Source organism: Mustela nigripes, chromosome 12 (assembly GCF_022355385.1).
Source record: "Mustela nigripes isolate SB6536 chromosome 12, MUSNIG.SB6536, whole genome shotgun sequence".
Taxonomy (NCBI): domain Eukaryota; kingdom Metazoa; phylum Chordata; class Mammalia; order Carnivora; family Mustelidae; genus Mustela; species Mustela nigripes.
Window position 1 is genome coordinate 148,084,700 of NC_081568.1, and position 12,776 is coordinate 148,097,475.

The 12,776-nt window shown below is 36.6% G+C and overlaps 1 protein-coding gene across 3 annotated transcripts in view; it reads left to right on the plus strand.

Moving 5' to 3' along the window:
• Positions 1-12,776, plus strand: part of CNOT6 (CCR4-NOT transcription complex subunit 6) — a 75,064-nt gene that overhangs the window by 24,839 nt on the left and 37,449 nt on the right. For all 3 annotated transcript variants that reach the window (XM_059416202.1, XM_059416203.1, XM_059416201.1), the window contains exon 2: positions 3,303-3,416. In XM_059416202.1, coding sequence (XP_059272185.1) covers positions 3,305-3,416 — 112 coding nt within the window. In that variant the 5' untranslated portion in view covers positions 3,303-3,304. The remainder of the gene's footprint in view (positions 1-3,302; positions 3,417-12,776) is intronic.

The following is a 12,776-nucleotide window of genomic DNA, read 5'->3' on the forward strand; positions in this document are numbered from 1 at the left end:
TGCAGATGATTTGTCTCACCATTTATGTTTTTTCAAGCAGCTTTTAAAGGATTATTTACCTCCTTCTGTATTTTGACTACCAGAGCCCATTTCTGTTTCAAAAATAGCTCTATTTCCCTTCATTAGGGAGGCAGCATAACATAGTCAAAGTTGCTTTGACTTTTTTCCAGTCTTTTTTTTATTGTGGCAAATACATGTAAAATTTACTGTTTTAACCATTTTTAAGTTTAGCATTCAGTAGTATTATATACATTGATAATGTCGGTTAACCATTAACCATCATCCATCTTCATAATTCTTCTTTTGTAAACTGAAACTCTGCACACGTTCAGTAACTTCCTTCCCAGCCCCTGGCAGCTACCATTCTACTTTCTGTCTCTCTGAGTTTGACTACTTTAGTACCTCATGTAACTGAAATCATACAATAATTGTCTTCCTCTGATTGGCTTATTTCACTTAGAAAGTAGCTTTAGGGGCACCTGGGTGGCTCAGTTGTTAAGTGTCTGCCTTCGGCTCAGGTCATAATCCCAGTGTCCTGGGATCGAGCCCCACATTGGGCTCCCTGCTCAGGGGAAAGCCTGCTTCTCCCTCTCCCTCCACTGCTCCCCTTCTTGTGATCCCTCTCTTGCTGTCTCTGTCAGATAAATAAATAAAATCTTTAAAAAAGGTAGCTTTAATTTTTAATCGGACACAAAGCCAGACTCTCTTACTTCTCAGCCTTATGATGATGGTTAAATTGCTTAAACCTTTTTGGGCTTCAGGTTTCTGTTGGTAAAATGGAATTAATTCTGATTCTGCGGGAAGAGCTAGCAAAAGACTAAATCTAGTGAGATAAGAAAACCAATATAAAAGGTACACTGAAAGCCAAATGAACAAATGTGTCTACACGGAGTGATCATTTACATCAAACACTGAGCTTAGGGCAAGCAAAAAGAGGTCTGAGAAACAAGCGCTGGGTATAACAGTGTGAGGTCACTGGTTTTTTTCTTGGCAGTTTTTGGTAGAACGTTAAAAGTTCATACTGATTTGAATGACTAACTGGGGAAAGAGGACTAGAAGAGAGAGTGTATATACAACTCCTGGGGATAACTTTTTTGGTGAAGAGAATGAGAAAAAAGGCTGGAGGGCAAAATGGGGTCGGGACTTTTAAGTAGAGGAAATAAAACCATGTATATATATACTGAAGGTAAAGATCTAGTCTAGAGGGAAAAAGTGATGTAGGAGAGAATTGCCAAGTAATATCCTTGAATAGGCAAGATCATAGGGTGGGATTGAGTGTTCAGAGGGCAGGCACTTTGTCCTACTAAAAGAGAGTGTAGATGGGTGGAGGTGGGAGATCCTAGAAAGGGCTCTTGTGTTTTCTGTTTCAGTGAGAAAATAGAAGTAAGAAAGAGACAATGAAGGAATAAGTGTTAGAGGTTTGAAGAGAGAAGTCACGTAGCAGGGACTAGGAGAATTCAAGTGTAATTTCCTGGAGCATAAGTAATCCATTTGAGGTAAATGATTGCTGACTGGCTCAGTTTAGGTTCACATGGTGGTAAGTTTTTCTCCAGCTATATTTAGCTGAGTAGTATCCAGAAAAGGTAGAGAGTTGGCTAAAGTGGGTTTGGGCTCATCCAAGTGAATAAGGTGAAGTGAGACTCAGTCAAGGAGTTTGGGATAATGTGCAAAGGGTGTGAGATTTCATTTCACTTAAATATTTTGGAGGGTATTGATAACATAAGGATTAAGGAAATAACTGCAAGTGAAATGAATGATAGTCCTTCAGTATCAACTTCTGTTTAGTACTTCAAATTGTCTGATTCTCAGAAATGGTTTTTACACTTGGTTTTTCCAAATATACCCAAACAGGTGTATGTAGTGCATTTGATTGCTGTGCCTTGTAAATTGTGTGATCCATGTCAATTTCCTTCTGTCTTGTTTTTTTTTTTTTTTTAAAGATTTTATTTATTTATTTGACAGAGACAGATCACAAGTAGGCAGAGAGGCAGGCAGAGAGAGAGAGAGGAGGAAGCAGGCTCCCTGCTGAGCTGAGAGCCCGATGCGGGACTTGATCCCAGGACCCTGAGATCATGACCTGAGCCGAAGGCAGCGGCTTAACCCACTGAGCCACCCAGGCGCCCTCTGTCTTGTTTTCATGTGTCATGTGTTTGTTGAAGAAATTGGGTCTTTCTCATCTGTAACTTTCCGTATTCTGTATCTGGCCAGCTGTATTTCTGTAGAGTTAAGTTAAAAAAACATTTTTTTTTTTAAAGATTTTTATTTATTTATTTGACAGACAGAGATCACAAGTAGGTAGAGAGGCAGGCAGAGAGAAGAGGGGAAGCAGGCTCCCTGCCTAGCAGAGAACCCAATGCGAGACTCGATCCCAGGATCCTGAGACCATGACCCGAGCCGAAGGCAGAGGCCCAATCCATTGAGCCTCTCTCAGGCGCCCCTCTTGTGTTTTTTTTTTTTTTTTTTTTAAAGAGTGAGAGACAGATTGAGAGAAGAGAAGGTCAGAGGGAGAAGCAGACTCCCCATAGAGCTGGGAGCCCAATGTGGGACTTGAACCTGGGACTCCGGGATCATGACCCGAGCTGAAGGCACTTGCTTAACCAACTGAGCCATCCAAGCTGCCCTCTCTTGTGTTATTTTTAACATAGTCCTTTGTCTCCTGTATTTTGTTCAGCTGGTACCAGAAGTAGAAGGGCTTGATATGATTCACATTCAATTTCTTATTTTTAATATGTTTTGATGAGGGGACCAGGGCATAGGTAATATTGGCATATAGATCTAGTTGTCCTAATAATGAAATTGGTCATTGGGTTGAGGTCTCATAACCTATATATCCATTTAATAATTTATCCATTGGATTTTTTTTCACCTAATGCTTTTATTAATCATTGTGATCATGGTGATCATTGCCTAGATCCAATTTTTTTTTCTACTAGGGGTTGTGAAATAGTGATTTTCTAGTTATGTGACTCTTTCTGTGTTTATTAGCTGGAAATCCGTTAAAAACATTCCCTTATCTACTCAGTCATTCTTTTATGTTCATGTTGTCTGACCTGTGGCTACTGGTTGCTTCTTCAGACTTTCTGCTGCTTTATGGCCACAGCATCTTTGTTAGCATCCAGCCCTGTTTTGTATTTTTTTCATCCTGGACCTGAAATCTTCCATTTCTCCAAAAGTCCCTAGTTCTTTTTGTTGGGAAGTAGTATTTAGAGATCGTAATACTAATGTGTTTACTTTTAAAAAGATGTCATTGTTTTCGTTATTTGGTTCTTCAGAATACTGATTGGATTTTTTTAATTCAACAGGCATGCCCAAAGAAAAATACGAGCCCCCTGACCCTAGGAGGATGTACACAATCATGTCCTCTGAGGAAGCAGCAAATGGAAAGAAATCACATTGGGCAGAGCTTGAAATAAGTGGTAAGACCTGCATGCATAAATTTATGGTATAGAAATCAAGATATGGTAGAAAATTAAGTTCTCTAATGCCAGTACACAAAAGAGGCAGTGCTGTATTTTGCCAGTGCTAATTTATCTTAGAGGTGGGAAGGTTCAGTGGCAGGAGCATAGTTTCAGTCAAGTTCGAAACCCATTCATTGCTTATTCTTTAAGTATCTGTGTCCTTTTATAAAATGGGAGTAATAACAAGGATGAGATGAGAATAACATCTCATGGTATATGAGGTTTGTTCTGATACATAATTCTCTGGTGAGGTAGGGTCGAGCTTTTGTATTACAACAAATTTCCAGTGGGGTGGGAAATGCCTGTCCTAGTATAGGTTCTGTGATAGATTTGTTTCTCCTTATTTTCTCCATTTGTTTTTCAGTCTGCATCTACAAGAATGGCCTTATTCAGAAACACAAAATCTTAAAGAATTTAAAGCAGATCTCAAAGTTTCCTTCTACCTCAATGCAGTCTAGACATAGAGAAATAGATGAACCTCCAGAGATATTCCCATAGTCCCTACGAGTGGGCATGCAGCCTCTTTTTTAATACTTCAGAGATTGTGACGGGAATTGTTACCTCTCAAGGCAACTAGTGCTAAAGAAGTTGTGTGTGAATGTTGGCCTGATGGGCCTCTCCATATTTTTCTTCCAGTCTTTCTTGATTTTAGTCTTCTGAAATAATGAAAAACAAGTTTTCTCTTCTTTTTCCTGACTGCCGTGGATTTTTTTTTTAATTTATTTAATGCAGCGAATATATTGAGCATATGCTATGTGCAAAACATTTTGCAAGGTGCTGTACTTGGTATATGGAAGATCAATAGATGGGAAAAAAGCATACTCCCTGTTATTCTGGAGCTTATGAATATCAGTGAGAACAGAGTATACCAGTATGCATCACTAATAGACAGAAAATAACTGCCAGTCTAGTTAGGAAAGTATTTATAGGAAGCACAAAAGGAAGTAATGATGGTAATATTCTTCCTTTGTCAGCTCCAAATTTCTGATTAACCTCTTCACTCTCTGGCAAACCTAAACACTCTCCCTGGGTACCCACATTAGTCTCTCCTGGTTCCCTCCCTCTCGAGGTTTTTAGAGTGCTGGTGGTAATTAATTTCCTTCAGTTTCATAGAGTAGGTGTGGTAGAGTGAAATTTTTCTTTTTTCTCCTCTTGTCAGATTTGACTTTCTGGGTCAGGGTAGCCCAAAAGGAAATAACACTCTCTGATTTACCAGTTTCCTTTAAACCTTTAGGCAGTCACCCATTCCTGCTTTCCCCTTTTAATTTCCCAAGGATTGGTATTTAATTGTATTTTTCTCTTTTTTTTTTTAGATTATATTAGAAGTTTTTATACATCCTTTGCTTGTAGGGAAGTTTCCTTTTCCTTACAATGTCAGGATAAGTTTAGAAAGTACTCAGTGAGATTATATCTCTGAGGTTAAGGGGATTCTCCTCTAGTCTTCCTCCCTCTCCCTCGTGTTGGGAACCTCTTGGCAAATTTGAATCACTGTTTTCTGCTTACTCTGAGCTTTGGGAAGAAATCTGTGTATGAGATAGGAAGGAAGTATCGTATTAGTATCCTGGAGGATAAACTGTTGGTTGAAATAGGTCTGTGGAACATGGCCTTGTAATAAAGTCACTATCAGGGAGATGACTTTACTGTCTTAGCCAGACTTTAATACATAAGCTCCTTTGTGTAGAAATTAAGACTGATTTCAGTTCATGCAAAGTCATTCATGTAAATGCTTTAGCACCAGTTTCTTAAGATTTCCGTTATGCAGAGTTCTAGGGATCTGAGGTCTTCGAGTCCTAGACCCACAGTTACCTCATGTACTCCTCTGGTTCCAGGGAGAATGGGTGGTGAGTTCCTTTTGCCCTTTAGAGGTAACCAGATAAATCAAATGACTACTGGTCATTTACTTTTTAAAGAAAGCTTTTTTTTTTTTTTTTTAATTGTAACATGGAACACATAAAACTGCATAGACAAATCTATTAATGAATGAGTTTAAGGCCAAAAGCCTTGTAAAACCACTGTCCAGGTAAAGAATTAGAATTTTTTCATCCACCCAGAGCCCCTTCCAGTGAGCTTTAATACCAAATTATGTATATCTAAGGATTATAGTTTAGTCCCCTACCCCCTATTTTTATTTAGTCTGTCTTCATTTACAGCATCCCCTTCTCTGTTGAACTGGGGTGGTTTGACTTGTTTCCCCACAGTCTCTGCTTTGCTTACTGAGACTCATGCAGTTCAGCATGTTTTTCATCCCCTACAAATGGGCATCTGGATGCAGAGGCTTGATCAGGCCTGTGCAGGGCTGTAACCCCTGTGCAGGGCTCAGCGTGGTGCTGTGCTTTTTCTTCAGACAGTACATGAAGTCTGAAGGTCTTCTTTTCCACTGATGTTTCAGTGCTAGAGCCATTAATTCCTTTAGGGTTGCAAAATAGTGATACTCTAATTCTTCTTCTTTTTTTTTTTCTTTACATTAAGTGAGGTACATCTATAAAGAGATGTTTTTCCTTACTGATTGATTTTCCAGCGTACAGTTTATGTAGGAAAGACAGAAAAGAAAGTTTCGTCTTTTTTTCTTTTTTCATTTTATTTACTAGTTTTCAATATAAACTATCACCCTTTGAGGGTGACTAGGTTATTATTTATTTATTTATTCTTAAAGATTTTATTTATTTATTTGACAGAGAGAGAGATCACAAGTAGGCAGAGAGGCAGGCAGAGAGAGGGGGGGAAGCAGGCTTCCTGCTGAGCAGAGAGCCCGATGTGGGGCTTGATTACAAGACTCTGGGATCATGACCTGAGCCGAAAGCAGAGAGAGGCTTTAACCCACTGAGCCACCCAAGTGCTTCGAGGGTGACTAGGTTTTTTAAAATGTCATTATTAATTGCTGTATCTAAATATTTGAGTTCCAGGTGTACGTCATGAATTGTAATTAACTGTGATGCTTACATTTTCCTGTTGTTAATTAATGGGAGAGCTTCTTAAATTATTTCTCGGTTTTTGATACAACCCTAATTTGTCTTTGGTAGTGTGATATAGCAAGATTTTCTTGACTCATCTGTGTATTTCCTGCCTCAAACCTGGAATATGTAATTTTTTCCAAGAAAAAAAAAATTTTTTTTAATTTGGAAATGATATTTCAAGACCAGAATCTCTGTTGCTAGGGATGCTTGTTGCTATTGGGTTGGTCATTGTTTCTAGGTCTTTCCATGGGACAGAACAAGGAAATAGGACTATACATACTATATCTTTTTATTTTATATATAGAGAGAGAGAGCGAAGGAAAGAGAGAGGAAGTCAACATATTTATGATGGAAGGATATATATTTGTGATAATAAATACATGCTTAATATAAAATATTTTTAAATATATAAAACACATTTGTATATTTATAATTAAAAATCTTATAAAAATATACTGACATTTTTAATTCAGATTTAGAAGAACAGGGATTTTTAGTTAACCTTTTCTATAATTACATGTGTGTCTCCTTTAATACCGAGTGTCCTAGTTCTCAGGGACATGGGATGATGGAATTTGAATATCCTGTAATTACTTATTTGGTTTATCCCATCTTACATTGCACTCTCAGAATAACAGTACTAAAAATACTACCACTAATATGAGTACTGAAAGCAGGTAGAACTTCTTGGAATATTATTTCCATTCCCCATCCCTCTCCCATTAAATAGTTGTACTCCATATTTTGAGAGTATGTAGTCATTATGTACTATCAGCCTTCCCATTTAACCTGCATACAATCCTATTTGGACTTGTTTTCTAAGTAAGTATATATTCAGTGCCTCCCACTAGTTTATTTATCTCTAATCATTTTAGTTTTCTGGAATCTTACTCTCTAGGTGTTTCTTAGGAAGGGCTCCTAGGAGCATATTCTCTGAGTTTCTTGCATGTTGATAACAGTCTGTGTCCTATATATTTGAATGTCAGTTTGGCTGTAAGTAAAATCGGTGGCTTGCGTTCTTTCCTGAAATATCTTGAATATGTTGCTTCAGTTTTGTGATAGGCTTTGATGACAGTCTGATTTTCTTTCACCTATTATTTGCTCTTTTTGCCTAGATGCCCAAAGGTTTTTTTTAAAAATCAGTAATTTTAGTGGAATATATCTTGATGTTGGTTGTGTTCTACCTTGATATGCTCAGGTACAGTATGATAAGAAAAATGTGTACATGTGTAATTTGAAATTTTTTTCTTTTAATTTTAGGACAGTTTGGATAATAACTTTTAGTATTCTGATTCCTTCATCTTTTTTCAGAGATTTCTGAATTTGCATATTTGTCTCTTGAATAATTTTAAAGCTTAAAAAAATTAAGGTATAATTTACAGGAAAATAAAAATAAAATGTAGTAGAACTCACACTTTATTAGTTGTACAGTTCTTTTATAAATATACACATTTGTGTAACCAGCACCACAGTTACGAGTTTCATCACTCCCAGAAAACTTCCCCATGCACCTTTTTCCTTTTTTAAGATACTACTTATTAGAGAGAGAGCACAAGTTGAGGGGAGAGGCAAAGGGAGAGGGAGAAGGAAAAGCAGATTCCCTGCTAAGCATGGAGCCAGACGTGGGGCTCTGTCCCAGGACCCTGGCATTATAATCTGAGCCAAGGTCAAGAGTCAGATGCTTAACTGACTGAGCCAGCCAGGCACCTCTAAAAGAAACTTTATTTTTTAGGGCTGTTTTAGCTTCACAGCAAATATGACACAGTATTGTGCATGACTTACCCGCTATTAACATCCTCTACCAGAATGGTGCATTTGTTACGATCGATGAACCTGCATTGACTGACACTATCACTCTTGGTTCACTCTATAAATGTACCTTTTATGGGTCTAGATAAATACATAATGACATGTATCTACCCATTATAAATCATAATATTTTCACTGCCCTAAAAGTCCTCTGTGCTCTGCCATTTCATCCTCCTTTTCTCTCCCTGAACCCCTGGCAACCAGTGATCTTTTTACAGGTTCCATAATTGCCTTTTTCAGAATGTCACATAAAAGATATATTCGTTGGAATCATATAGTATGTAGCCTTAAACTTTGACTTCTTTCACTTGGTAATGTGCATTTATTTAAGTTCCTCCATGTCTTTTCATGGCTTGATAGTTCATTTCTTTTTAGTGCTAAATAATATTCCATTGTCAGGATGTACTGCAGTTTATTTATACATTCATCACATCTACCGAAGGACATCTTTGTTGCTTCCAAATTTTGGCAGTTATGAATAAAACTGCTATAAACATCCATGTGCAGGTTTTTTTTTGTGGATGTAAGTTTTCAGTTCCTTTGGGTAAATGCTTGGGAGTGCGATTGCTGGATCATATGGTAAGAATATGTTTAGTTTTGTAAGAAACTGCTAAACTCTTCCAAAATGTCTGTATCATTTTGCATTTCCACTAGCAGCGCATGAGACTTCGTGTTGCTCCACATCCTTTCCAGCATTTGATGTTGTCAGTGTTTGGGATTTTGACTATTCTAAATGGTACATGTAGTAGAATCTCATTGTTGTTTTAATTTTCATTTCCCTGATTCATATGATTAAGAGTACCTTTTCATATGCTTATGTATTATATTATCTGCATATTTACTTTGGTGAGATTTTTACGTCTTTTGGCCATTTTTAAATTGGATTGTTTTCTTATTGTTGAGTTTTTAGGAGTTCTTTGTATATTTTGGATGACAGTCCTTCACCAGATAGGTCTTTGCAAGTGTTTTCTCCCAGTGGCCTGACTTCTCATTTTCACTCTCTCTCTCTCTTTTTAAGATTTTTATTTATTTATTTGACAGAGAGAGAGAGAATACAAGCAGGGGAAGAGCAGGCAGAGGGAGAGGGAGCAGGCTCTTGCTGAGCAAGGAGCCCTATGTGGGGCTCGATCCCAGGACCCTGGGATCATGACCTAGGCAGAAGGCAGTCGTTTAACTGACTGAGCCACCTAGGCACCCCTGTCTTCTCATTCTCTTGACAGTGTCTTTCACAGAGCAGAACTTAATTCTAATGAAGTCCAGTTTATTCTTTCTTCATGGGTTGTGCTTTTGTTGTTATGTCTAAGAAGTCATTGCAGACCTAAATCGTAGATTGCCTTCTGTGGTATCTTTTAGGATTTTTATGGTTTTGTGTTTTACATTTAGGTCTGCAATCCATTTTGAGTTAATTTTTATGAAGAGTGTAAGATATCTCTCTCTATATATTTTTTTCTTTTTGGATGTCCAGTTATTCCAGCACTATCTGTTGGAAAAGAGTTTCTCTGTTTTATTGCCTTTGATTAGTTGACTGCCTAAAGACCTGGGCTCTCTGTTCTGTTCTATTGATCTGTTTGTCTGTTCTTTTGCCAATGCTACAGTGTCTTGTTTACTGTAGCTTTATAGTAAGTCTTGAAGGCAGCTAACATCAATTCTCCAGCTTTCTTCTTCTTCAGTTTTGTGTTGGCTATTCTGTGGTCTTTTGCCTCTGCGTGTCAATATCCATAAAATAACTTGCTGGACATTTGGTTGAGATTGCATTGAATCTATAGGTCAATTTAGGAAGAGCTGACATCTTAATAATATTGAGTCTTCCTATCCATGAACATGGAATATCTGTCCATTTAATAATTCTTTGATTTCTTTCATCAGAGTTTTAGTTTTTTTCATACAGATCATATACATAGTTTGTTAGAGTTATACTAAATATTTCATTTTGGGGGTGCTGGTGGTATTGTTTTTAATGTCAAAATCCAATTATTCATTGCTGGTATATAAGAAAATTGATTTTGAATCTATAGTTCTTCATGGATTTGTGATTTTTAAAAATGTCTTTTCTAAAAGCATTTTCTTTTTTGTCTACTTACTCATTATTAAGTTCTTGGTAGTTTAGTTTTCCTTTACTGAAATTTTCTAATTCTTATTTATGTTCTTTTATTGCTTTTATCATGTTCTTAATGCCAAACTTTTAGCTCAGTTTGAAATTGTAAGTAATAGTTTTTGGGGTATGTTTGTGGTATATTCTTCTTGTCCATAGGGAGTTATTCAGGTAACTTTTTTTTTTTTTTTTTGATTTATCTATTTTTTAGAAAGAAAGAAAGCACACAAATGGAGGGTAGGGGCAGAGAAAGAGTCTTAAGCAGACTCCCCACTGAGCATGGGGATGGATCTCATGGCCCTGAGATCATGACCTGAGCCAAAACCAAGAGTCAGACACTTAACTGAGTCACCCAGGTGCCCCTATTTTGGTAACCTTTAAAAACACTTAATAACTTACGGGATTTGAGCATATAGCTTTTCATGTTCATTTTTATTTAAATTTTATTTATCTGAAGTTCCTGAAGGTGTGATTCAGGATTGTTTTTCTAACTTCAGAGCTCCATCTTCTGGTTTTTGAAGTGAAACTTTCTGATTCTGTTCCCTTCTCTCATTTTTATCTGGACCTTTTTTTCCCCTTCATCTCTCTGATGCCTTTCTCACTAAATTTTAATTCTGTTTTTGGAGATTTTTTATCTCAGGGGCTTTGGCTGGTTAGTTTGTGGAGTTCTTGGGGTCCAGACTGCATTCAGACTTACTGTGGACACTGCACTCATAATTGAGTTGCACTGAACTCCTCCTGGTTGCAATGAGGTTCTCAGGTGGGTGCTTCCAGTAGATACTAGTTGGTTTCTGTCTTTTTAGTTCTGGTAGTTGGGTTTCAGTATGTTGTCATGTGATTTATTTTCTCTTTTCCTAGTTTTTTGTTGCCTTTCTCTCCTTTTTTCCCCTTTTGGATTAACTAGGTATTTTTGGTAAAATTGGGTTTTATCTCCTTTGTTGACTACTAAACTATAATTTGTTTAGTAATTGTTCCTTTAGGGTTTATAAAGTAAACTGTATCAAGACTATTATATTAGTTCGTATTTGGTGTAAGAGTCTTAACAATTTACTTTTGTTTTTTTTTCTTCTTTGTGCCATTGCTGTCATATAGTTTCCTTATACATGTTATAAATCTCACAGTGTATTATTATTTCTCCTTTAAAGGGTGAAGTATTAGGAAAAGTTGTTTTTATTTACCCACATACTCACTGTTTTCAGTGTTCTTCCTTCCTTTATCTATAGGTAAGTTTCTGTTATCCTTTTCCTTTCAATTGAAGGACTTTTCCTTAATATTTCCTATAATGGAGGTCTGTTGGTGATTTGTTAAATTTGGGTTTCGTGTTTGAAAAGTCTTTTACTTTGCCTTATTTTTTTTGTGAGATATTTTTTTGGGGTATAGAGTTCTAGGTTGACAGTTTTCATCTTTCAGTACTTTAAAAGATCCTGTTCTACCATCTTGTTGCTTGCATTGTTTTTGATTAGAAGTTTGCTGCTGTTCTTATTGTAGTATCTTTTATGTATGTCCTTTTTCTGTAGCTGCTTTAAGACTTTCCCTTTATTACTAGTTTTAAGCAATGTGATTATGATGTACCTTGGTGTCTTTTCTTTCTTTTTTTTTTTCCTTCTTGTGCTTATGTTTTATTGAAACTCTTGAATCTGTAGGTCTATAGTTTTCATGAAATTTGAAAAAGTTTAGGTCACTCTTAAAATAATTTTTTATGTTCTCCCATCCTGTACCTACCTTTTTTGGAATGGAGTTACTTGTATCTTAAGGTGTCCCACAGCACACTAATCCTCTGTTTAATTTGTTCTGTTTCCCCTCCACCCCCTTTTGGACAGTTTTTATTGTGTCTTCAGTTTCATCTTTTCTTTATAGTATCTAATTTGCTGTTAATTTTATCCAGTAATATTTTTTCATAACTGGAAACTATCTTTCAAAAACTTTCAAAACTAGCATAATAGTTTTTCATAACTTTATTTTTCATAACTGGAATTTAAAAGTTTTTTTTTTTTTTTTTAAATCTTCCATACCTTTACTTAACATTTTGCCTCTACCTTTTTGAGGGTATGTAATACAGTTACAATAACTTTTAATTGCTTTATCTTTTTCATTTCTGGATTGCTTTGATTCTTTCCACTCCCTCTACCCATTTTTCTTTTTCTCTCTTTTTGCATGCCTGGTAATTTTTTATTAGACACATTGCATTGTGAATTTTACTTTTGTGGGGGCTGGATGTTTTTATACTCCTGTAAATACTCCCGAGCTTCGTTCTGGGGTGGAGTTAAGTTAGATGCTCTCAAGGTTTGCTTTTAAGTAACACCTCTCTAAATTTTCCAAGTTAGGAAATTTTCCATCTGGTGGAATGTATGATCCTAAGGATTGCTCCCTTTGGCCTTTTCAGTTTGTCCTCATTCCCCCTTCTCTGTCCTCGGGTTTTCTTTACATGCATTTACATATCACTACTCAGCTGAAGACTCAGGA